At 59.7% G+C, this 20,937-nt stretch overlaps 2 protein-coding genes across 7 annotated transcripts; both read right to left on the minus strand.

Annotated features, from left to right (window-relative positions):
• Positions 1 to 640: 640 nt before the first annotated feature.
• Positions 641 to 4,537, minus strand: CCNB3 (cyclin B3). Its single transcript, XM_010567112.1, has 11 exons — positions 4,445 to 4,537; positions 4,280 to 4,363; positions 3,967 to 4,085; positions 3,355 to 3,436; positions 2,916 to 3,014; positions 2,644 to 2,736; positions 2,231 to 2,368; positions 1,628 to 1,783; positions 1,185 to 1,334; positions 864 to 994; positions 641 to 713 (listed from the first exon to the last, which is right to left on the minus strand). Exons 1-11 carry the CDS (start codon positions 4,535 to 4,537, stop codon positions 641 to 643), a joined length of 1,218 nt encoding a protein of 405 aa, XP_010565414.1.
• A 4,928-nt stretch (positions 4,538 to 9,465) lies between these two features.
• LOC104831479 (protein eva-1 homolog C-like) lies at positions 9,466 to 20,208 on the minus strand. 6 transcript variants are annotated; one of them, XM_010567088.1, is made up of 8 exons: positions 19,485 to 20,208; positions 18,645 to 19,255; positions 15,454 to 15,653; positions 12,399 to 12,522; positions 11,737 to 12,198; positions 11,506 to 11,577; positions 11,042 to 11,131; positions 9,466 to 10,348 (listed from the first exon to the last, which is right to left on the minus strand). In XM_010567088.1, exons 2-8 carry the CDS (start codon positions 18,724 to 18,726, stop codon positions 9,963 to 9,965), a joined length of 1,416 nt encoding a protein of 471 aa, XP_010565390.1. In that variant the 5' UTR covers positions 18,727 to 19,255; positions 19,485 to 20,208; the 3' UTR covers positions 9,466 to 9,962. The 6 variants fall into 6 exon arrangements, with proteins under 6 accessions (XP_010565390.1, XP_010565392.1, XP_010565393.1 ...); XM_010567090.1 differs by having other exon boundaries at positions 11,737 to 11,880; positions 12,046 to 12,198; positions 18,645 to 20,208; XM_010567091.1 differs by lacking the exon at positions 11,042 to 11,131 and having other exon boundaries at positions 11,737 to 11,880; positions 12,046 to 12,198; positions 18,645 to 20,208.
• Positions 20,209 to 20,937: the final 729 nt, after the last annotated feature.

Genomic DNA, 20,937 nt, shown 5'->3' on the forward strand with positions numbered 1-20,937 from the left:
CCCTGCTTGCCTCGCTTTGTCTGTTTGTCCCTTGGTGTCTCTGGAGCCACTGCTTCTCCCTGAGCCTGTGGGGCTGGAAACACTAAAGCAGAGGTCTAGCCCCATAGGCAACATGGCATGACCTCTAGTCCAGCCCACAGCAGGGTCACTACAGGAGCTTAGGCTGCCACATGTGTGCCCAAGCTAGGGCCAAAGCAAAGATCCCCCTTCCCCACATGGGTATTTAAGCTGTGTAAATATTTGGAGAAAAGATACTCATTGCTGCTGCTTGTGTAGTGTCATTATTTAGGGGAAGGTAAGGGGAGGGGGGGAGGGGGGCAGGGGGGAGTGGGACCCAGCCCCTTCCAGCCTTCACCCCTCAGGTTCCTGCTCTCAATCATGCAAATGGCCCCTGCTCTCACCCTTTGCTCCAACACATTAGGGGAACCACAGCTCAGGGGTTCAGCATAACCTCCACCACCATCCCCTACCCCTGTCCCAGCAGCCACCACCAGCATGTAAGACAAAGCATTTTATTGACAGCTACACATGACTCTTTTTTCCCTCCCTCCCCTTCACTTAAAATTGCTATTATTTATGTACATGGTGCTCCCCTGCCAGAGAGCACCTAACTATTTACAGGCTATTTACAGATACAGGGCTAGCAGCTCTTCAGTATCTCCTCCAGCTTGAGCATGTCCATGGGGGTGACTTTGGCAACCTCAAAGAAGACCCTGAAAGGAACCACACTGGCTTAGAGCTCAGCCACAGCCCTGACACCCATCCCCCAGGGCCCCCAGCTCTCTGCAGCACCCCAGGGTATGTGCTGGTAGTGCCACCCTCCATGGAGGGGCAGGCATGAGGCAGAGCCCTGTGATGCTCACCTGTGCGAGTACTTGGTACGCACAGCCTTCAGCTTGTCATGGGGCTGGTATGTGAGCAGGAAATTCAGCCTCTTCACCAGGGGATGCAGTTCCTGGGAGCGGTACCCACTGTAGTACTCCAGCGTGGGGGTCTGCAAAGGGACAACGGGGCTGAGCTGGGTCCTCTCAGTGATGGTACAGCCATCATCTTCCCTCTCCAGCCCCGCAAATCTGAGCATAGCCTCAGCGCATCGCCCCTGCACACCAGCTGATCCACTCCTGCACCCCCATGCTGCCTCCCAGGATACCTCAGCAGGGACAGCAGGTTGGGCAGGTGCTTACCCAGCCACCGAGGTTCTTCATGGTGAGTGCCAGCAGCAGGCAGCTGGCAGCCAGCTTCGAGGGGCTCTCCCGGGCATAGTCATATTCCTGCAGGGTCATCTCGCAGAGGAAGCGGGCGAGCGTCAGTGTCTCCATGGTGGCACGGGCACACTACAGCCAGGCAGGCAGGGAAAGGCTTAGCCTTTTGAGAAACACTGCTCCCCTCCAACCTTTTTGGTATCTAGAGTGCTGCCCCTGGGGCACAAGACACAGATCCCACAGCCCCAGCCTGTCACAGACCAGCATCTTCACCCCTCAACCCTGTTGGGGGGGTCCTGGCTAAGCTCTCCTTGCTGCCAGCTGGGAGTCCAGGGCCCTGGGGATTCACATTGCCGCCCCAGGGAGCCAACATAAGGGCTGCTTGGAGGTACCTTGACACCAGCCCACCCTCCTGCTGCACCCACCTTGGCAAAGCGTCGCAGGAACCGGTAGGGGATGGGAATGTTGATGTCAAACTTGAGGGTGCTGAGGATGCTCATCTCCATAGCAATGAGCTCTTCCCGCTTGTAGGCGTCATCGCAGATGTAGAGGAAGTCATCCACGCACGGTGGGCACCGCTCCTGCCGGGGCACAACTGCTCAGCACCCTAACAGGGGCTCACCCTGGCAACACTCAGGAAATCCTATCAGTCTGCAGGCCCTGTAAGGGCTCATGCCCTACCAGACCTTGAAAGGACTGTGGGGCTTGTGTGTTGTCTGTACTGCCCCAGCCCTTAGCTCTAATTCCAAGCCTTGCTTGCATGAGGTGAACTCAGCTGTCCTGGTGGTGTCTGGAGACCAGTGAGGAGCCAGGTCTTCAGCAACACCAGGAGACAGGATCCAGCCCACTAGGATTGCATTTGCAGCCCTTGGGATAAGGAGTAACATGAGGACAGACATGCCACCCCAGCAGCTCTCAGGGCAGTGGTCTAGCACCGTGTGGACCTGGCCTTCTCCAATAAACCACGGGGACCAGAGAGGCACAGCCCCCTCTGCCTCAGCACCCCAAGACAACACACAAGGAGTCACCTCGAATTTGGAGGCGATGAGGATGGCGGTAGAGCCGATGAGCTGCAGCTTGTCCCTCATGCTCACCACCTCCACCAGGTAGTGGTCCACCAGCTTCACAGCCAGGTACAGCGTCTCATGGTTCAGCTCAAAGTTCTCCTGCAAGGATGTGGGCAGGGGGACAGGAGGGGCTGTCAGGCAGAAGCTCTTTCTGCCTGGCCACCCCAGGTTCCCTCAGAGGGGCCAGAGGTGCCCATGGGTCCAGGTTCAGAGGGAGGGATGCAGGCTCATCCCCAGCCTGGGAAGGGGGAAGTTCAGCTCCGCACTAGGGACACTCACAGGAGCCTCTACCGGTGTACTGAGGTCCCACACACCAAAGGCAGAGTGGGGGCTGCTCTGCAGAAGGCCATGCCCCCTTCCCCATGCCCACGTACCTGTACCTCCACCATCCAGTCCACCAGGATGGCACGCATGTCCCCACTGATGTCTGGCTGCTTTGCCATGTAGTCAGGGAGCATGAATTTCTCCTGCCAAGGTACCAGCTGTCAGGGACTCGCCAGACACCCACCACCCTCAAACAAGCCCCCTCCCACCCCATGCAGGCCCCTGCCAGGAGCTCAGAACCTCTGGGCAAGCAGGTGGCCCTACCCACATAGTCACCCCTTCCCCAGACAGGGCTGCCACCCCCTGGCCAGGCATCACTCACCTCTCTTTCCCGCATGTATTCAAAGATCTCCTTGGCATACTCCGCATTGGCATAGGGGTCACCCAGCTGCTCCTTGTCTATGTCCTCCACAGCTGGCAGCTGGTGGGATGAAGGAGGCAGCTGTAAGGGGGAGGCTCTGATCTCTGTGGGTGCTGGTCACCCCTTCAGGGCAAGGCTGCTGCACTTCAGTACCCCTTTCCCCATCTGCCCCCATCACCATGCAGCCCCCACCCCCACTCTTGCCCATAGGAGATCTTTTGAAGGAAGAAGGTTTACCCCCCTCCCCAGCTTCCCATCACACTGGCCCAAGTATCTCTGAAGTCCAAAGCACTGCCTGGTGCTCCAGTATCACCAGTGGCAGCCATAGACCATCAGGATGAGACCTGGGGGCCAGGCTGCAGTCCAGGGTCCCTGTCCTCTCCTCAGATGGCTTCAGTACCTGTGCAGGCACCAGCTCCTCTGGCACAGGATCCTCCTTGGGCTCTGTAGGAGCCTCTGTCGTGGGAGTTTTCTTCATTGACCTGGACAGGACAAGAGCATAAATCATTGCTGGAAGGAGGCCACATCTGGCTGAAAGGGGTTCTCCAAAGCCCCTTGCTGCTTCAGGAAGGGCTAAACGACCCCTAAAATATCCCCATAGAGACTCTCAGAATCATTTAGGTTGGAAAAGACCTTTAAGATCATTGAGTCCAACCATAAACCTAACACTGCCAACCAAGTCCACCACTAAACCATGTCCCTAAGCACGCTGTCTACATGTCTTCTAAATACCTCCAGGGATGGTGACTCAACCACTTCCCTGGGCAGCCTGTTCCGATGCTTGACAACCCTTTCAGTGAACATATTTTTCCTAATATCCAATCCAAACCTCCCATGGCGCAACCTGGGGCCATTTTATACCCTGTCTGCCCTCCCCATCTGGTTCCATTGGCCAAAGGAAGCCCCCACCACTGCTTGTTCTTCCCCATGGGACAGGTTTGCAGGTGCTGGCCCTGCAGCATCCCCCCTGCCCCAGCACCTGTCCCCATCTCCATCTCCCCTGGCTACTCACTTTTTCAGGTTGATCTCATTGTTCTTGGCAACCCCCAGGGCAGCATGGGCCCTCTGTGCCTTGTGTGGTGCCACTTTCACAGCCTCCTTCTTCCCTGCCACCACCTGGTTCTTGTGAGCCTGTTTGGGTGAGAATGGGGATATACAGAGGGGTACACTGATGGAAGCAAGGTGTGCCCTGCAGGGAGACCTGCCATCCTGCTGACAGGGCATGGGACACCCCCCACTCTGTGTGCTGGAGGGGATACCCAGCCCCACTCCCATGGGGGGCTCACAGGGGGCACCAAAACCCCTGCACCCACAGCAGCACTCACATTGGTAATGTCGCCAAATGCCGACCTCTTCTTGGGCCCACCCTGGGGTGAGGATGGAGATCTCTTGGCCTGACAGCTCTCCTCCTGCAATAGAGGCTGTTTGAAGGTGGGGGGCCAGCTGCCTCACAGGAGCCCCCCACACCCCTTGCCTGGCTTGGGACTCACCTTCTCAGGGTTGGGATTTGCTGCAGCAGGGCCCACCTTGCCCGCTCGGGACTGCTTGGTGCTCAGCATCTTGGCGTTGCGTGGCAACGGCATCTTCTCCCTCTGCCTCTGCGAGCAAGCTGGGAGCAGAGCAGGGCTTGATGCAGGCAGCTGCCTGCCCCCAGAGACACTCTCAAGGGCTAGGGGCAGAACCATAGGACACTCATCCCTCCTGGGGGGTAGTGCAGCAGGGACAGACTCCAAGCCCCTCCCTGAGCACAGCAGGCACATGGTGGCCTGAGACAACGCCAGGGAGGGTGCAGGTCTGGCTAGGGGCGTGGGGAAGGGCTGGTGTGCTCTTCCCAGGGGAGAGGGGGGACATGGAGCCCCACGATCCCCACCAAAAGGGTCCTGCTGGGAGCAGGGGAGGGGGGAGAGGGGCAGTTTCCAGCTCCCTGCATCCCAGAGAAGGATGCAAGAGCTCCCACTCCCTTACTCCTCCCCCACCGCCACAACACTCGGCGTGGAAAGTAGGCTCAGGAGTACCTCAGCACCCCAGGGGAGCGGGACCCCCCGCGACAGGGGTCTCCACCCCTGCCAGCCCCCGGGGCACTGGGGAACGGGCATATGGGTGGGGATTGGGGAATCGTCACCCTCGGGGGAGGGAAGGGCAAAGCCTTCAGGAAGCTCCCACTCAGCAGCCACCCCCCAAGTGCAAGCCCCGGAGGAACTGGAGCCCCCCGCTTACCTGCGCCGCCACCCCGCAGCCGGCTCCGGCTCTTTTGAAAGTAGCAGTTCGGCAGCGGCTGGCCAACACTGGCCGAGCGTCGCCCAATCAGAGCGCGGGGCGGTGCCAGGCGGCGGCCAATCGGCGAGCGGGTAGAGATGCGGTTGCTAAGGGGCAGGGCGGCAAGGTTTAAAATTCAGCCCCGGCGACCAATAGAAGAGCGAACTTGCAGAGGGGGCGGGACGGGCCGGCTGGCCGAGGCGGGTGGTGATTGGTGTGACGGGTTGCCGTTTAAATCCGTCTCGCGGGGGCCGCTGGGGGGGTGTCATGGCAGCCAGCAGGGAAGGCATGGTGCCGGTAGAGGAGCGGCCGCTCCTCCAACACCCCCTACCATGGCCTGGTGGGACCCGGAGATCCGGGGGAGCAGCCCCGGCTCTCCCGCCCTTCATGGGGGGGATGGAGCGTCCTCCACAGGCCTCTGGGCCTAGCGCCCCCGCAGGGGCCTTGCCCCCGGCCTGCTGCCTGCTTCCCCTGCTCGCAGCCAGGGCTGTGGGTCACCCCCTGTTCCCCCCCCGCCCCCCCCGGCGGGTTGGGGGGTCTCTGGTCTGGGGGGGCAGGGTGTACCCTGGGCTGGCCATGCCGCTCCTATGACCTGGTGTCACTAATGGGAGATTTAGATTGCTTAAAGGGGTTTTAACATGATGTCATAAAAGCACAATTTAACAAAGTTTGATGGCAAGGTTTGCTCTATTGCTGTGCTGTGCAGTTATTTGAACAATGATTCAAAAGGACCAAGGCAGAGTCAAAAGTTACCAAGGCACAAATCAGAGTTAACCATACTACAAGGTTATGTGTGATTTCAGTCGCTCACCAAAGATCTGCCATTGGTAAAAGGTCTCTCTGCCTCGAGGAGCAACCTGGAGAGGCATCCCAGCTCAAGGGGAGATCACCAGCCATGCTGCCTAGCAGGGAGAGCTCAAAGGAGGCTCGCTCAGGCTGCCATATTTATGGGATAAAGTGGTTGGCTCATAGTCAAGTTACATGCGATGGGAAAGGTATGCACAAGACTCCTTGTACCCACAGCTAACTTTGCTCCTTGATAAATGGGTCTTGGAAAAGCCACATGCTATTCATGTGTTAATTGCATGATCGGTGTTCCAAGCTCATAGGCTTTGATGCTCATTGTGTCACCCTGCTCCTTTGTGGGTTTTCAGAGAACTGATTGAAACTAGAGGAGTTGTGGACCTGGCTATGGCTCAGGCCTTTACCTCCTTTGGAGCCTGAACCAAACTACGGCGAGTGTGGTTAAGGGGTCGAGCACATCCGTCACGCCTGGCCAGGCAGGGATGGCACGAGCAGCCACCAGTTCATCCCTGTTGGTTGAGCTCTGAGGGCTACAACCTGCTGCTGCAGACACAGCCTCAAATAGGGCATGAGTGGGTGCTGTTTAATATGCTGGCCAGGGAGAAAGCCTCTTGCCCCAAAAAGCCCTTGCATCATGGCTGGGGGAAGGGGTCTGTCCCTCTTGCCTCCTCCCCTGCCCTCTGCTCCTGCCTGCTGGGCTTGGGGGACCCAGGAGGGTCCATCCTGGGCTCTTCCACTGGCTCAGTTGCTCTCAGAGGAACTGTCTGCTTTTCATCCCCAGCTGAGATCAGAAAGAGGTGGGGTTGACCTCTGCAGTGAGGAGCCCCCAGCCAGTCCCCCCCTCCAGTGTCTTGTTTTCTGGAAGGAGGATGGAGGTGTTGAGTAACATCCATGTCATAGCTGGCCATGACAAGTGCTGGGGGAGCAGGGGTGGCAGCGGCTGCCGGGGGACAGAGCTAACCCTTGCCTGCAGCCCCAGGGTGGGAGGCACTGAACTCAACTGGGGGATGCTGAGCTGGGCTGGTGGGAGCAAAAGATGGCTCCAAGGGCAGGAGCTGCCCTGCTTGTACGGGGTGGTTGTTACTGGGCCTGCACACCATCTGAGTTGCTCCTGTCATCCCAGAGGCTTTGGGGATGCTCTGACCTGATCCCCATTCCCTTGGGGACTGGGATGGCAGGTGGCACATGTGCCACCTGTTGTGCAGAGGTCCCTTCCCCTCTTCAGCTCTTGGGGGCTTTTAGCACTGCACCAAGCTTCGGGCTCAAAGGACTGCCCCGCCCCCCCATCAAGGTAAGCTCGGCCGAGCTCAGCGCTGCAGCAGAGGAGAGCTTCCCCCAGCTGGCACATTTTCAGCAAAACCTTCCAGATCCCTAAGTTTAACCCAAGGAAATCCTTTGGGATAATCCCACACCCATGTGCCACTGTTGCTGGTGGAGCTGATCAATCCCCTTGCTAGGGAAACATCCCAGTGCCAGCATCTGAGGGGACTTAAACCTGCTGCCCAGGGGCCATGTGGGCAGGATCAGTCCTTTCTCCTTGCTGACAAGTGGGGCAGCTTGGGTCATGTACAGGCAGCTCTGCCACATCTCTAGCAGAAAGAACTGGGGCCGTTGACAGCCAGGAGCAGCAGAACAGCTTTGGGGTGTGGCATGGGTGAGGGGTGCTTGCAGGGCTGGCAGGGGTTTAAACCTGGGTCCCACAGATCTCAGGTACCTTCAGGCCCCAAAACCAGTCAGGGCTGCTGCAGCTCCAGCCCATCTTGTTTCTTCCTTGGCCACTTGTCCTCTCCAGCCCCAGCTCTCCCAGTGCCACCGCTGCCGTCCGTGCCCTGGGAGCTCCCTGAGGTTCACTCACCATCAGTGTGGAATCCAGGTGTCTGCCTCTCCTTGTGCATGTTGGGGCAGCACATACTCCAGCCAAAAATACAAGTTGGGTGCATACTCACCAGGCAGAGCTGGGGCACATCCCACTGCCAATGGAAACATGGTGCATCAGCCTGTGGGATAAGATCCTCAGCCAAAAACCCCCATCCAAGTCTGCCTGTGGCTCTGCGGGGGCTTGGGCAAGCTGCCTGCTTTGGGATGGGTCTGCATCTGCCCATCCTGCCCAGGCTTGGCAGGGGGAAGCCGGCTTTTCCAGTCCTCACAGCGCTGCCATGCTGGTGCTCCTCGGGAGGCTTTTGGGAAGCCTGGTGCGGCTTGCACCACACATGCCGAAATCCCACCTGGCCATCGGGGGGTACTGGAGGAAAGATGGGGCGAACAAGAAGTGGACCCTGCAAGGTGAATGCTGTGGGTCTGCAGCAGGAGCTGTGTCAGCTGTCCAAGCATGGAGGCAAGTTGGTGGTCTCAGTCCTGCCTGGCATCCAAGGATGCTGGGGGCCGGTTTGAGGTGAGACCCTCCCAAACTTTCCTTGGGCTCTGGCATCCCTCAGCAACCCCCCAAATCAGGCAGGATGCCAGTCCTTGGCCCCCCTAATTGGAGCAGGAGTGCAAGGCTGCTGCATTGCCATGACACTCAGCTCTGCACCAGGAGAGCATCCACCACAGGACCACAGAGATAGGGCTGGTGCCTCCCTGGCCCCTGGCAGACCACCAATGCCAGCAGCTGGGTTAAGGGGTGCACTGATGTCCCCCACAGCCCACTCTGGCTGCACCCAGCCTAGGCACTTCTTACACTGTGGTGGATAGAAAAATAGACCCCACTATGTGCTAGCTCAAGAGCATCGGTGCCTGGAGCGTCCCTATCATGAGAAGAGCTGGGTCGCTGCTTCCATCCAGCCCCTTCCCACAGCACTACAGAGCCCACACTGCTTTTTACAGCTGGAGCAGCCGCCAGACCCTGCCTGGCTTCCTGGCACTGTGGGGCTGCCAAGAAGCCCCTCTGCATGGCATCTGGGGATGTTCGCTCCAGGATTGCTTACCAGACAGAGAGCCTCAGGCTCAAGAGAAGGAGCAAGGGCAGGGAAGAGTCGTTCATGGGATCCACATGGACTGCTTTGCCCCCCTTTCCCTTCCCCAGGCTAAACCTTATCCTTTCCCATGCTAAAACAGGCCCAACTTGTTGCTCCCTATGGCCCAGCGCCAGAAACACCGGCAAGAGGCAAGGAGCTGATCGGCACAGGGAGGGCTGAGCTTTGCCGCTTCCTTTTTCCTCCCTTCTCACTATTAATGGCAGAGATCAGGGAGGGACATTGCATCTATGAGCTGTTGCATTTATTTACTGGAAAAAGCCCCAGCAAGTTAACCCCGGGGCTCTCTTGCCAGCGGGGGAAGCATGAAGGAAAGCACAGAGCAATGCTGAGTGACAGAGCTCCTGAATGCCCACAGGGGGGTGAGAGCCAGCACTGTGCCAAGCTGCCAGCTGCCCCAGACCCGCGGTGCAGCTCCCCTGGGGATACCAGGGCTGCAAGGCATGCAGCATGGTAGGGCTATGCGGGGTGATGCTCGTGGTGCTCTCCCACCTGCTCTGCCTGCATCCTCCCCGCATCCTGGCCATTTCTGCATCTCTGCCACTGGCATGCTGCCTGAGTGCTGGGGGGTGTTGCAGCACCAGTGGTGGAAGCCAGCATCCAAGAAGAAACAGGCACAAACAGCCTGGGAAGGCTCAGGGTGGCTGAGCAGGGTTAAGTACTAGAGCCAGCCAATGCGAGCTGAGAATGGGGAGGTTAGCTTAGGGTTAGCGGCGTGTTTGTGACAAAGGAGCCAGTGGCCCCATGAGCCATCCTGCAGCCCCTCATCACACCCAGGGACCACATCTTACCCCCAGGGTTAGAGGTTTCCAGGCTGGTGGAATGGTGGGTTGATGGCCACACTGGGGCTGCCATGGCGCTGCTGCCACTCAGGATGCCCACTCGCCCGAAGGAGCCCAAACTCTTGTGTATCTCCAATGTCAGATCCCACTTAGCCTCTGCTCCCTGCTGCTTTCTGGCCATTTTCTTCCAGTTCTTACTTGGTGGCTGACTTGATCTTGTGGATGGCATATGGGCTTGACTCCTTGGGCATCCAGATCTCCTCCCCGACACGGCCCTGGTGCTCCACTGCTCCCTCCATGGCTGCTGTCAGCTCAGGGCTGAAGATGCTGTCGGTGGCCCTGTAGGTGCGGGTGAGGCGGCGGAAGGAGGAGTCTGAGGAGCTGTCATCGGGAAGGTCTTCGTCCTGCTCATCCTGCAGCTTGGTCCTGCTCAGCTCCGAGCTGCTCCCTAGCTCCGGGTCTTTGAGAGCCTCCCCCACCTCCTGGAGGAAGGTTGTTTTGGGGCTGATGATGCACAGCAGAACCATGAGGCCTCCTGAGACCCCACAAAGAAAGTAGAGGCCAACTTTCTCTGGGACACCTGGGGGCAAGGAGCAAAGAGACACCAGGGTACAAACCGCCTCTGCAGCCTGCAGGGTAGCAGTGCCTGGAAACCCCCCTCTGCCAGGCATATGGGAGGAAGGAGAGGGTAGCAGGGATGCCCTCAGCACCTAGGACAGACCCTGCCCCAATGTTCGTGGGACTGTGACACAGAGCCTCATCAGCACCCACCAGTGTCCTGAAATGCCCCTTTCCCCATAGGAAATCCCCAATGGAATGTGGGGTAGGGAGCACAGGGGGAGGAATCATCTTGCCAGGGATTTAAATGAGTAATTTCCTCTGGCAAGGGAAATTTTTGCCCGCAGAGAGGTGCTCTCCATTAGTGCCCCTGCAGACAGGGCAGGAAGGAAGGAGACCCAGTGGGTAATGCAGCCAGTTGGAGAAGAAAGATCTGTGAGCAGGACTGCAGCAGCACCACAACTGCTGATGCTGTGGGACCTCAGGGCTTTTTCAACCTCCAAGCTCCCACCCTACGTGGCCCCCCTCAAACCCAGCATGGGCACTTGGTGCCCTCCTCCTTTGTGGGCCTGCTGACTGTTCCAGAGAGGTCTGGGGTCTGGCTGCCTCTGAGCAGAGCCCCGGCCTGAGCAGGGGCCATCACGGGACCTGAGCCACCCTCCCAAGCCCGTCCCACTCCCTGGGGTGCTGCGTGAGAGCCGGGGAGGGCACGTACCCCAAAGGTGGGCAAAAGCTGCCAGAGAGCTAGTAAAAATCATCCGGTCTTCCCGGAGCCTGGAGAACCTGGGCCCTTTGTACCAGCCACCTGCAGCGAACAAGGGGACGTGGGCTGAGACACAAGGTGCTCCCCATTGCTCTGCTGCTCAACTGCCTGCCCCTGCCTGTCTCCTTCCCCACAACACACTCCTTCCTTCCTGCACAAGCGCTTCTCTGCCTGTGGGGATGCTCCCCTGCAGGTCCTCCTCTCCCTTGCTCCCAGCAGACCACATCTCCAGCCCCTCAGTCATGGGCACTGACCAATGGGTGGCTTCAGCCACGGGACAGTGATGCTGGGATGGAGCTGCAGGGCTCATGCCAGCAGTGGGTACCACGGACGCAGACAGGCCATGGAAGGGGTGGTTCACCCAGGCATGGACACGATGCCGCACCACTTTTGGCGCAGCCTCCCCACCACGTTACCGTGCATGTAGTCCGAGAGCAAGAAGGGGTCTGAGGTCTCAGGGCCCACCTCCTCCAGCAGCTGCTTGGGTACTGCAAGGAGAGTACACACTGAGCATCACCACCCTGCTCATCCTTAGCAGCCCCTGCCTCCCCAGGAAGCCCTGCACCCCTGCTTGCATAGCACAGGGTGGGCATAGCAGAGGCTCAGCCAGTGGCACCCATGCCCCCAGCCCCGTGGGTGGCTCTCACCGCAGGTGTAGGAGACTCGCAGCTGTTTCTTTGTGCCAGGGAGGCATGGGTCCCCGAAGGTGGCCCGGTCAGCAGCCACAGTGCAGTTCCCCTTGCGGTGGCACTTCTTGGAGACCCTTCGCAGGGCATCCGGAGCCAAGCACTCTGCAAAGACATGGGACATGGACCCATGGACAGACCTGCCTGCCCTGCTCACTGGGCACCAGCCAGCTGGGGCCAAGGGGCACAGGTACAGCCTGATGTCATACTTGTGCCATGCTCTCTGCATGGCTTCTGGCCCCATTTCTGGCTTGAACCTTTCTGATGTACCTATATGGGGTCCCCCAGTGTTCAGGGCATCACACTCTGGTTTGCCCCGCAGGAATCGTCCGTAATTTGCAGAATAAATGGCCAGGATGGATTTCGGTCGGCACTGCAGTCTCAGCTTGTCATTCTCGCACACTGTCTTGACCCGATGGTTCCCTGGGGAGTGACACCGCAGAGTGTCCCAATGCATCCCGAATCACCCACAGCCCCCTCCTCCCTTAGCCCAGCTGAGGGTCTGAGAGCTGCCAAAGGCTGTGAGATACAGGAGCAGCTCGGCTCCCCTCTCTGCCCCCTTCTGAGCAGCCGAGGTCAGGGAAGAACCCATGCAGTGTTGCCCAGACCCCGCTCCACCTCACCTGGCCGGCACTTGTAGGAAGCAATGAGGTACTTGTGTGTCCCGGGGCATGGGTCCGGCCCAAAGACTTGGCTGTGCACCAAGAACTGGCACCACTGCTGATCCTGGCACTCAGCCAGCAGCTTCTGGAGAGCAAAGTGGGACAGATGTGAAGATGGGTGAGGAGTCCTGGGGCTGTTCTCATCTCCTTTCCCTCGGTGCCATCACCAGGCTCAGGGAAATGGCCTCTCACCCTGCAGAAGTGCCCTATGGCTGCTCATGCCCCCTGCCCCACCACCGCAGTCACCCTGCTTCATGTATTGGTTCCTGAATCAGTTCCTGCCCTGCACCCACAGAGAGCTGTGTGCCAGCACACGTCTGCCAGTACCTGTGCCGGCACGCGTGCCAGCACCGCACCACACCACGCGTGTGCAACACCTGTGCAGGCGTGCACGCTAACCCAGCCCCCTGCAACACCTGTGCAGGCGTGCACAGCGACGCGGCTCCGTGCACTCACGCCCACGCCAGCAGGGCTCCCTGCAATGCACAAGCGCGGCCACAAGATGGGGACGAGGGTTCACACCACCGGGCTGCTCGGGCAGCGTCCCCGCTGGGGACCGGGCTGGCCTCTGCCGCTGCCCGCTCTCCCTGCCAGCCCACGGCGGCCCGGAGCGACGCTGCCGAACCCCCGGGCGGCCGAGCCGGGCCCGCGGCTCCGGCTGAGGTGTCCCGGGCGGCCCGGGCTTGCGCTGGCCGTGGGGCTGCGGCTCCCAGCATCCCCCTGGGACGCTGGGCCTGCTGCAAGCCCCAGCAGCAGCAAGCCCACAGCCTGAGCAGAAGCTGCTGCCGGCGGGGCGGGGGGGGCCCAGCTTGTTCCCTGCCCTCGCTGCCGCCCTTCTGGGAAATCGCCCTGCGACTCCGGCCCTAGGATCCCAGCTCCTGAGAGGGTGGAGCCCCTTTTCATCTCTCCTTCCCCTCTGCTGTCCCTGTCCCCTCCAGCCCAGCACAGGACTGAGCCTCCTCCTGGTCTTCACTGGCTGCCAGAAGTGAAATTTGAGGAGGAAATGCAATTAATCTCTCTGCTAGGGTTTTGCCTAAACGGAGCTGAACATCATCAGCAGCCTTGCTCTCTGCTCCCCAGACGTCCCTTCTCCTCCAACAGCAGCCTCCAGGCAGCGGGAAACCCAGCCCGTGCGATCATGGCCCCCCGGGTGGAGTGCCTTCATCTTGCTGCAAACCTGAGCTGCACAGATCCTGCTCGCAGACTTGCCCTTTGGTCTCCAAACGTCTGTGCTGGGCTGTATCCTCCATCCTGCACTTGGCACACAAGCTCTGGGGACCCTGACCTGTGTTTGCAGGGTGGTCTGTGGGGCCAGCTTGGTGCCACAGCAGCACAGTCTGGCTCGGCGCTTGCAGAGCTCCTGGGACATGTGGGATGCTGGGAGGGGATCTGCGGCTGGAGCAGGACTGAGCAGCAAAGCCTCATGGGCTCCCAGAGCAGGGAACTGGCCCCTCAGCTCTTGTTCCTCTTCTCCAGCTCCATGTTCCCCTTCCCCACAGGCAGCTGCACGCAGCTGGGTTTGCTGCGGTTTTGCCCCAGCCTTGCCCCAGCAAGGAGCTGGAACAGGAATAGAAGAGTAGCATGTGAAACCCTGTCCCCATTGAGGGACCCTCCTGCCAGCCCCCCACCATGCGTCCCAGCTGCCCTGGGTTTGTCAGAGCCCTGTGACCAGGAGGTAGAAGTGGGTACGGTTTGGGCATGCTATGTCCAGCACTGCACGGCACATGGCCCATCTCACCCACTCTCCTGCAGCAGCCGGTGGGTGCGGCATCTCCCCAGCCATGGGTAGAGCTGAGTAGCTGCACCAGGGCTTTGCAGCTGGGGCCAAGGAGCGTTGCCCGGCTGAGCAGGGCTCTGGAAAAGGCAGCGACCAGGCTCCTGCGAGTACAAGGCCAGCTCCAGCCCCAGGTGCTCCTGCAGGAGAAGGAGGAGGTCATGGGTGAGTGCAGCCCCTGGGAGACCGGGCTCCAGCGTTCAGCAAGGTTGAAGTTGCTGAGAACTGGAGGAATTTGGCGGGCAAAGGACATGTGCTTGAGGCTTTACAGAATGAGCATCATTGCTCTTCTTGCTCCCTCCAAGGTGACTGCTATGATGCCTGGACTAGGCTGCTGCCAGCTGCAACAGCCGATCTGGTCCAAGGCATCCCAAGGCCACGGATGCTGAGGCCAGCCGTGCCAGCGTGGAGAGCCAGAAATCAGGGTAAAGTTGCAGGATGCCAGGGGACGACATCCCTCCCAGCTCCTCTCTGCCCCATTCCTCAGGCTGCTCATGATGTCTCATTTGTGGGGCCAACGGAGGGCTGATGTCCTCACCAGGCAGAGGGTTTTCCCCCAAACGCAAAGAGGAATCAAGCACAGCCACAGCACAGAGCAGGCTGTGGGGCTTTTGGGGCAGCCTGGCAAGCACTTCCTCCAGCCAGGCATCAGCTTTGGAGAGGTCTCTTCCCTTCCGCCAGCCCCTGCCTTCCTCCCATCTCCCTGTGCTGGCTACTGTGATCAACAGACCCTCCTTTGGGCCTGCTTCATTAATCCGCTGCTTAGGAGCTGCAAGCACGGATGGGTGCTTCTTCTGGCTGGGGAAGAGCCACGCTCTGTGCTAACCCCAGGGGATGCACCCATAGAGCTGAATGCAGCATTCCTCGTGGGCCCCTGTCCCACTTCCCCAGCCTGGCACCCTGGCTGTTGCATCCAGCTGCTGGAGCTTTCTCCGCAGAGCCTGCTGTGTCCTGCGGGATTACTCCACAAGCTAGCTCAGGATGCAGCAGTGCCTCCTGCCAGGCTCCTCTGGCAGGGCTGCCCCACCCTGGGACCCAGGGCAGAAGGTCTCATCCACCCTTATCTCCCAAAAATGCTCTGGGAAAAGGACCCCAAGAGTGAATCCCCACGCCGATAGCAGCAGCCTCCCTCTGGGCACAGGGAGGCTGTGCTGCCTGCAGCCACACAGGCCAAGCAGCCAGCCCAGCGACCTGGGGAAGGAGGGATGTGCAGCCTGGTCCCTTCGGACCCCCTGCCCTTACCAGGTGGGCGGTGGTGGACGTGCACTCGGTGTTCTCCTGGGAGGCATTGCCAGGGCTGGGGCAGAGGTTGGGACTGGGTACACGACGTCCATAGAAGGCGCTGAGGATGCTGATTGTGGTCTTGCGAGGGCAGATGATGAGGAGCTGCTCCCCGTCACAGGTGTGGGCAGTGTGGTTCCTCAGCACCTTGCGCAGGTACCCTGGAAGGGGAGAGCATGGGCAGTGTTGGCTAGAGGAGACAACGGGGCCTTGGCAGTGGCAGCACTTCAGCTCCTGACAGCCGGTGGCAGTGAGGACGTCCTGGGCTGGGGCACTTTATGGGGCAAACAGGACCAGAGTGGGGCTGCGGCAGAGAAGGTGGGCTTGCAGCGAATCTTATATCCAGCATTGCAGCCAGGAGGCTGGAAAGCAGCATGGAGTAGCCAAGCTGGTTAGCAAAGGGAAGTGAAAGCTGGAGGCAGGATGACAGGGCAGAAAAAATATGTACGGAAGAGTCCCATGAGGAGTAGTAAAGGGTTCAGAGAAAATCAGGCATGTTATGGAGACATGGGGAGGAGAGAGTAAGGATGAGCCAGAGATGATCACTGGAATCAGGGAGAAGAGGATGCTTTCTGTCACATGATACTGAGCCATGAGCTGGAGGAGAGAAGGGTCCAGCAGCTGCTGCGACCTCCTGCAGTTAGCTGGGTTGGTTATGGATGGGTGTGAGCCACAAAGTCATCACTGAGCCCAGCTGACCCCGGGTCTCTCTGCTGTTCCAACAGGCACTGACTTGTCTCTCCCTGAATTCCCAGCATGGGGCATTTCTGTCTTTTAATCCTGCCTAGTTTGTGTCCCAAACTACTTACCCTGTTGTTTTCCCTACAAGGAACAATAAGGTGGGGCTGTCCTGCCCAGCCTTTAAGAGGGTTTAACAACAGGCAGCTATCAGCTCTGGCTGGTATCAGCTATGCTGGGTGAGCGAGGAAGCTGTTTTAATAAAAGCTTTGCAAGCTGCCAGGGGTGCTCTGAGCAGGCACCAGTTGCTGGAGGAGGCTGAGGAAACTGGAAAAGCTGGCAAAAAATGATGCATAGGGCCCCAGACAGAGCAGTTTGCATCAGGCTTTCGAATAAAACAAAAGCAAGGGGGAAGCATCATTTTGAGGCTGGGAGGTGGGGACAGGGCAACCCAGTACCTGCCAGGCAGGACCCTGGGCTGCTGGGTGGGTCGCAGACCCCATGCCCAGCTGTGGGGTCCTTGGAGGGACTCACACTCCAGCCCTAGCCCATTGCTGGGGTCCAGGGCAGGACACGCACCCTGTCCCCCAGTCCGCAGCCTGTCAAACTCCCCCAAACCAATACAAGAAGGTGGGAATGCTGGCTCCCAGCCCTGTGCTTCTGCCCCTGTCCCTCCGCAAACTGTTGCCAGGCTCAGCTGCACAAAGGGCCCCTTTCACCTTCCCTCCTGCCACTAGCCCTTTGGCATCCGTGGCCAGCATCCCTCCCCAGGAGATGTCAGCAGACACGGCTGGGAGCTGCTCCCGCTCGGAGTTAATCTTTCCCTTGGACACAGGCAGCTGCTGGCATTTCTCCTTGCAAGGATGAGCGAGTGGGAGGGCCAAAGCCTTGTGCAAGTGAGACCTTGCTCACTCCTCTGTGTGCTGGAGGAGAGAGGAAAGGAGAGGCATAGGAGGGTGGATGGGAGCAGGCAAGCTGTTTTAGCCAGATTGGAGATGCAAAGATGCTCCTTGCAGGGCACAGAGCTGGATCAGCCCCTTGGGGTGCGGTGCCAACAAAGAGGGGGGAGCAGGACAAGCCCCATCTTGCCCCTCTCCTCTGGTTGCCCCATATCACTGGATGCTGGGGACCGTGAGGGGCATGGGACCCTGCCCGGGCTACAGGCCCCCATCTCCTTCCTCTGCATCCCCTGCAGCAGCTCCATGCCTGTGGCACCAGCCAGGCTCCTGTGCAGGCTCCAGAGCTGCCTGGTGCTTGACTTCTGCCTAGCACCACCTCCAAACCTGCCTGCCCATCCCCGAGAAGGCTGTAGGTGGGGCTGCCCAAAACCCCTGCTGCCAGGCCAGCCCTGGACACAGAGGGCTGAGCCAAATCCTGGGGATGGTGGGAGACGAGGGGGAGGAATAGGGGGAGAAATGGGTTTCCCCAAATTCAGCCTGCCTTGCAGCTGGCACCCTCCTCTGCTGCCGTGCTGGCTGGCGGTACTGGCAGTTTGTATTTTAAAACTGAGGCTCAAACAGTGCCACACGGACAGAAGTTTCTCTATCACACCATTTTGGGGCAGTGAGCAATTGTGAAAATGGGGGGGGGGGGGCTTGAAACCATGGCAAGGAGGCTGCAGGCAGATTTTGTGAGTGATTCCGGTTGCCTGCCGGTGCCGCTGACTCAGTCCCTGGTCGTGTGGTTGTGCAGTTAGCTCTGCCCAGATGAAATCACATCCTCTCTGCCACATCCTGCCCTGCTGTGCTTGGTGGCATTGTGCTGTGCTCTCGCACTGCCTGGGCCCGGCAGAGCAGAGGGGAAGGTGTGCATGGCTGTTTCTAGAAGATTCCTCAGAGGAATGGCAGCCCCCAGGCACCCAGCCTGCCTGCACCCGTCCTGACTGTCCCAAGCACTGAGGCACAAGGGATCCCAAATTTCTGCCTCAGCTACATCTATAAGGCTTACTGGCGTGGCTCCCGGCGAGAGGACCTGGCCCTTGCTGTACCTTGTGGCAGTGCACCCTGCAGTCTCCCCTACTCATGGGTGGCTCTGGCTGCGGTCTGAGTAAAGCTTCAGCCCTTCTCTTGCCTCACCTTCTCAGAGCAGAAAAGGCTTGCAGGGGAGCCCTGGGTGCTCCAGCAGCCTTCAGCTCCACACACCAATCAGCACCAAGGGCATGAGCATCATGGCCACAGGGGGATCTCAGGAAAGCTTGGGGACTGTCTTAAGATTTGGGGTTTTGCATTTCTGCCTCCAAACTGTCCAAGGGAGCACAGCAGCAGTGGGGGGAGCAGCTCCCTCGTGGGGTGTTTGCAGATCCCAGCCCTGCCATGGGGATAAAAAACCCCAGGGTTTTTGGCAAACTCCCTCTGGCCTGCACTGGTTTGTGCCTTACTTGTCCCTACCCCGCCAACCCAGTTGTCGCTTCACCCTCCCGTCACACCGGCGCAGTCCCCAGCATCCCTCATCACCCTGCCTGTGCCCCGACTCACCAGAGAGCTCCGGGCTGGCCTCCAGCCTCACGGCCAGGCAGAGCAGGACCAGGGCTGCTGCTGGCCCCACTGGCCCGGCCATAGCACAACCGCTGCTGGCTCTGCTGCGTCCCACCAGGCAGCCTCTGCTGGTCCGGTCCTCGGTGGCAGCTGGCGCCGGGGCTGGCAGTGCGCGGGGACAATGGCTCGCTTCTCTGCACTGCCAAAGCACTGGGGCTGGGCGGGTGCCTGTGTACCCGCTCTTTGTCTGCTGCCCAGGGCAAGGGGCTGCTCTGGACAGCTGGGACACTCTCAGTACAGGGACACCTCCTACGGGGAGGGAGGGACATGTTTTCAAAGGCAATCCATGGTGGGTGAGTGGGTGCTGTGCCTTGGCATCACTGTCGCTGGCGGAGAAACTGGCAGCCCCTTCCCTCCCACCTCCATTCCCCCCAAACAGAGGGATGGGGCTTGGCAAGGTTTCCAGCGTGCCCCCTGCTTTCTCATGGACACAGTGAGGCAGAAATCCGGATACACGTGTGCTGTAATCTTCATCTCGGCAAATGTCCGGCCATTCACCATTTGAGGAGGAACGGAAGGGCTGCCTGCGCTGCCTCCCAAGGCGGTTGTTCCTGCAGAAAAGGCAAACGCCCTCCCTGCATCAAACACCACGGGCAGGGACCTCTTTGCTGCCGCCCTTCTGCCCCCACAGCCTCCGCAGGGCCAGATATTGGGCACTGCGATATCTTGCGAGGAGGGGACCGTGCCATCCCCATGCCCTCTGCCCCGCAGGAGTTAAATCCCTGCCCGCTGCTTCAGCTGGCAGCTCGGAGGGAAAGGCAACAGGCAGGAGCTGCTCACTCTGTCCCCAGGCTGAGGTCAGCACAGAAGGCAGCCGCCGGCAGTGCCAGGAGCCGGCGCAGCACCCTGCAGGCTCAGCATCACTTAGGCAGGGGCGGCAGTGGGGGGGCCGGGGCAGCAGCAGGGACCAGCACACATCACCCAGGGGTCTGCAGTGGGAGCTGGGTGGGGGGAGCAAGATGGGCACTGAGCTCGTGGTGAGGGTGCTGCTGAGGCCTCACTTGGCACTCGTGATGCCATTAATTCATCCCTTTTGCTTATGAGAATGTCAGGCAGAGGTTCTTGTCCCATGAGGTGGAGTTTCAAGTTGTCTAAAAGCTTTGATGGGACAGAAAGAAAAAAAAATGCCTCCCCAGCCTCTCCCATGCAGCTGCCATGCAGTGTAAGCACTGCTCTGGGCTGTGCAGCAGCACCCAGGAGAAACATCTGCCTTGGGAAGACTCCTCTGGGAGCCTGCAAAATCATTTCTCAGCCTAATTGTCTTGGGGTGGATGCTTTCTTATCAGGGTTTGATTATTTTTAGGAAAGTCTGAGCTTACCCAAGCTGGGGGCGGGGCTGAGTCAAGCAATCAGGATCCCCATTTTGTGCAAAGCTCGGTACCAGCTATGGGGTCCCAAGGTGCGAGATGGGACTTGCCCAAGCGAGGAGTTAAGCCCATGGGTGCTGGGAAGCCGTCTCCACTGGGACAGCAGCCAGGACGATCTGATGGCAAACATTTCCCTCCCATCCTGGGGAGGAAAGCAAGCTGGTCATCCTTCCGGCGAAACAGCCCAAATTCCAGGAACGGGGCCCTGCAGGAGGTCAGCCCTGGAGACATCCCTTCCCATCACCCCGCCACGCACTGCCCTGGCTGGGCTGCTGCCAGTGGCGCTCTGGGGTTCCCTGCTGCACCCCGACACGCTCCACCCGCTTTGCTTTCCCTCACTGGCTGTTTTGCAATCCTTCCTGCACAAGATCTGCACCCTGGCAGTGCTCGGCCCGCTGCAAAGAGCTGGTGGCAGGCGGCCAGGCTGCCCCATTCAGCTTCCCTGTAGCCTTGCCCTGTTCAGCCCCCGCTCCTTGCAGAGAGGGCTGCTCAGATGAGCCCACCTGGGGGGACCCCCGGTGGTGGTGGGCAGGGAGAGGAGCTGTACCCTGTCTCCTGGCAGCTGTCCATCGTAATGCAGCAGTAGGAGGGGGGAAGGCAGCGGGGAGGTCCGCTCGGTTCACCCCAAAAAGGTAAAGAAATGGCAAGCCGTGGGGCACCGGTGTCTGACCGCAAGGGTGGGAGGATGGTGAAGGGGCAAGACCAGACCGGAGCAGCACGAGCCGCGGCAGGCAAGATGCTTCCTTTGCAAACCCCCCCGCTCCCAGCTGGGAGGTGACAGCAGCGGTGCCGGGGCTGCCTGGGCCGCCAGCCCGCTGCTTGGAGGCACTGGAGCAGTGCCTGGGCGGGCGCGATAGACTGGAAGG

Source organism: Haliaeetus leucocephalus, unplaced genomic scaffold, assembly GCF_000737465.1.
Source record: "Haliaeetus leucocephalus isolate CR32 unplaced genomic scaffold, Haliaeetus_leucocephalus-4.0 Scaffold226, whole genome shotgun sequence".
Taxonomy (NCBI): domain Eukaryota; kingdom Metazoa; phylum Chordata; class Aves; order Accipitriformes; family Accipitridae; genus Haliaeetus; species Haliaeetus leucocephalus.

Bases quoted from the DNA above. Each gene is read 5' to 3' on its own strand.
- CCNB3 (XM_010567112.1), bottom strand. From the start codon at position 4,537: ATGCCGTTGCCACGCAACGCCAAGATGCTGAGCACCAAGCAGTCCCGA. The intron at 4,086-4,279 runs GTGAGTGCTGCT...TCACCCAAACAG, and splicing joins CATTTGGCGACATTACCAAT to GCTCACAAGAACCAGGTGGT. The intron at 995-1,184 runs GTAAGCACCTGC...GTCCCTTTGCAG, and splicing joins TGAAGAACCTCGGTGGCTGG to ACCCCCACGCTGGAGTACTA.
- LOC104831479 (XM_010567088.1), bottom strand. From the start codon at position 18,726: ATGGCCGGGCCAGTGGGGCCAGCAGCAGCCCTGGTCCTGCTCTGCCTG. The intron at 15,654-18,644 runs GTGAGTCGGGGC...CTCCCCTTCCAG, and splicing joins GGCCAGCCCGGAGCTCTCTG to GGTACCTGCGCAAGGTGCTG. The intron at 12,199-12,398 runs GTGAGGTGGAGC...GTCACTCCCCAG, and splicing joins TTCCTACAAGTGCCGGCCAG to GGAACCATCGGGTCAAGACA.